The sequence below is a fragment of the Petaurus breviceps genome, unplaced genomic scaffold (genome assembly GCF_028583685.1).
Source record: "Petaurus breviceps papuanus isolate PSGF00001 unplaced genomic scaffold, PetGlider_PUasm1.0 90444, whole genome shotgun sequence".
In the NCBI taxonomy this organism is placed as follows: domain Eukaryota; kingdom Metazoa; phylum Chordata; class Mammalia; order Diprotodontia; family Petauridae; genus Petaurus; species Petaurus breviceps.
In genome coordinates, this window is record NW_027187256.1 from 3,336,894 (window position 1) to 3,339,555 (window position 2,662).

General features: G+C 39.2%; 1 protein-coding gene across 1 annotated transcript; it reads left to right on the top strand.

The window, feature by feature from the left end:
* The first annotated feature begins 800 nt into the window (after positions 1-800).
* LOC138177694 (olfactory receptor 51F2-like) lies at positions 801-1,751 on the top strand. The gene has a single exon (XM_069108905.1). The coding sequence runs from the start codon at positions 801-803 to the stop codon at positions 1,749-1,751; it is 951 nt and encodes a 316-aa protein (XP_068965006.1).
* The last annotated feature ends 911 nt before the right edge of the window (positions 1,752-2,662 follow it).

Here is a 2,662-nt window from a genome sequence, read left to right on the forward strand (position 1 = left end):
GGCCGCAGACACTTACTGGCTATGTGATTTTTTGGCAAATAAATTAATCCTGTTTGACTCGGTTTCCTAATCTGTAAAATGAGCTGGAGAAGGAAATGGCAAATCACTCTAGTATCTTTGCCAAAATAAAACCCAAATGGGGCCATGAAGATTTGGATAAGATTGAAATGACTGAACAACAACAACAACAAACAATATATATATGTTATTTTAGATATATACATAACTCCCAGATGTTCAGTCTATCCTTAATACTGGATAGATGAAAAATCATCCCAAATTCCATTTTCCCATTGTGCCTCAAATCAGAAAGTTGTAGTGAGAACATTAGTAGACACTAAGTAACATTTCTATCTTCTCTATGTGTCCCCCTCCATATGATATAGAGGAGTTTAATAAAAGGGATCTTTTCTATCTGGTTGAGGAGAGAAGAAACATAGAGGAACACAAGGAAGAAGAATTTCTGAAAGAAAAAGTTTATCTTAAATTTGTCAATAAGTTTGAAGATAGAAGACTAATTAGGAAGCTAAATATTTCATAGAGGAGGCAAAGAAGTTCCAGAAAGGACTGAGTACTTGTGATGTAACATACATGCTCAAGCACACACATACACACACATATATACACATTTGGGGGGGGAGAGAAGTAGGGAAGGATGTATGTAGGTGTATAAGTGCAGCTACATAACAGTGATAAATGCACCCATAATTAATCAAAGGTGTTTCTATTTTACTGTATTAAAACTAAACTTTTCTTTCTAGGACATCCTATTACAAAAGAATTTTTTCTCCATAATCATCATGTCTTACTATCCTAATGCCACTTCCTCCTCTTTGGTCTTCCTCTTGACTGGTGTTCCTGGGCTTGAAGATGTTCATGCCTGGATCTCTATCCCTTTTTGTTGTCTCTACCTAACAGCCCTGTCTGGGAATGGCATGATCTTGTTTGTGATTATCACTGAGTCAAGCCTCCATGAACCAATGTACTATTTCCTTTCCATGCTGTCTACTACTGACCTGGGCTTATGCATTTCAACACTGGTCACTATGCTGGGCATATTCTGGTTTAACACCAGAGAGATCAGTTTTAATGCCTGTGTGGCCCAGACATTCTTCATTCAACTCTTCACCGTGATGGAATCCTCAGTGCTTCTGGCCATGGCCTATGATCGTTTTGTTGCCATCTGTAACCCCCTAAGATATGCCACCATCTTAACAGACTCCTGCATCATCAAAGTTTGGTTGGGGATCCTCTTTAGAGGGACAATAATCTTAATGCCTCTGGCATTGCTTCTGAAACGCCTGTCCTTCTGTCACAGTCGTGTGCTGCACCATTCCTACTGCTTCCATCCTGATATCATCCAGTTATCTTGTTCAGACAATAAAGTCAACAGTGTGCTTGGACTTACTGCCCTCATCATCACTGCAGGGGTGGATTCTGTCTTTATCCTGCTCTCCTATGTTCTGATCATTAAGACTGTCCTAAGCATTGCCTCTCCAGAGGAGCGACACAAGGCTTTTAGCACATGCATATCCCACATTGGTGCTGTAGCCATTTTCTACATCCCCCTAATCAGCTTGTGCTTTGTCCACAGATTTGGGAAACGGGCCCCTCCATATGTACACACACTCATGGCAAATGTGTATCTACTCATTCCCCCTGTTATGAATCCCATTATCTATAGTGTGAAGACCAAGCAGATCCGCAAAGCCATTCACAAAGTTCTCCTTCCCAAGGGAAGCCAGGTTTGATATGAATTTCTCCTACATAAAAACAAAGGAGTTTCAGCTTCCAAGGCAATCAAGTATGTTTGCTGAATTGTGCATCCCCATTGAACAAGGATTCTGGGGAAATACTATGTAGTCTCTATCCTGAAGTGAGGCCTCAGTGTAACATGAAGTTGTCATTAAGTGTTTTTCTCCTGTTGTTGACAAGGCTATTTATAAGGGATGAACAAAGAAAAGAAGTGTTTAAATAACAGAACATAATAAAGATTTGCACACAAAACTACAACAGCCCATATTTACTCTAGGACAAACTCATTAATCTAGCATTCAAAACTCAGCTTTTAGCACAGTATGTGGTACATAGGAGGTATTTATTCAATGTTATTTATGTGTCAAAATCATCCACAATCTAAAAATCTAGTGTGCTTTTGTGAGATAAGTGTCCTTTAGGAAAGCACCAAAACCCGGTTCTTATTCATATTTAGTCTCTCTCTCTCTCTCTCTCTCTCTCTCTCTCTCTCTCTCTCTCTCTTTCTCCTCTCTTCTCTGTATTCTCTCTGTCTTCTCTCTTCTCTCTCTCTTTTTACACACACACACACACACACACACACCCCACAATGCTGGGTCTGGCATCAGGAAGACCCGAGTTTACATCCAGTCTAAGACACCTAGTAGTTGTGTATTTCTGAGCAAATCATTTAACCTCTGTGTGCCAGTTTCCTCAGTTTCAAAATACAGATAATAATAACACTGACCTCCCAGAGTTGTAATAAAGATCACATAATAAAATATTTGTAGAATGCTCAGTGCAGTGCTTGGCACAAAAATAAGTGCTTTATAAATGTTTATTTCCTTTTTTCTTCCCTCTATTTACCACACAAGGTAGCCCTTTAGGAATTTTAAAGTGCTATTTAAATGTGAGTTACTGATAAAGC

Bases quoted from the DNA above. Each gene is read 5' to 3' on its own strand.
- LOC138177694 (XM_069108905.1), top strand. From the start codon at position 801: ATGTCTTACTATCCTAATGCCACTTCCTCCTCTTTGGTCTTCCTCTTG.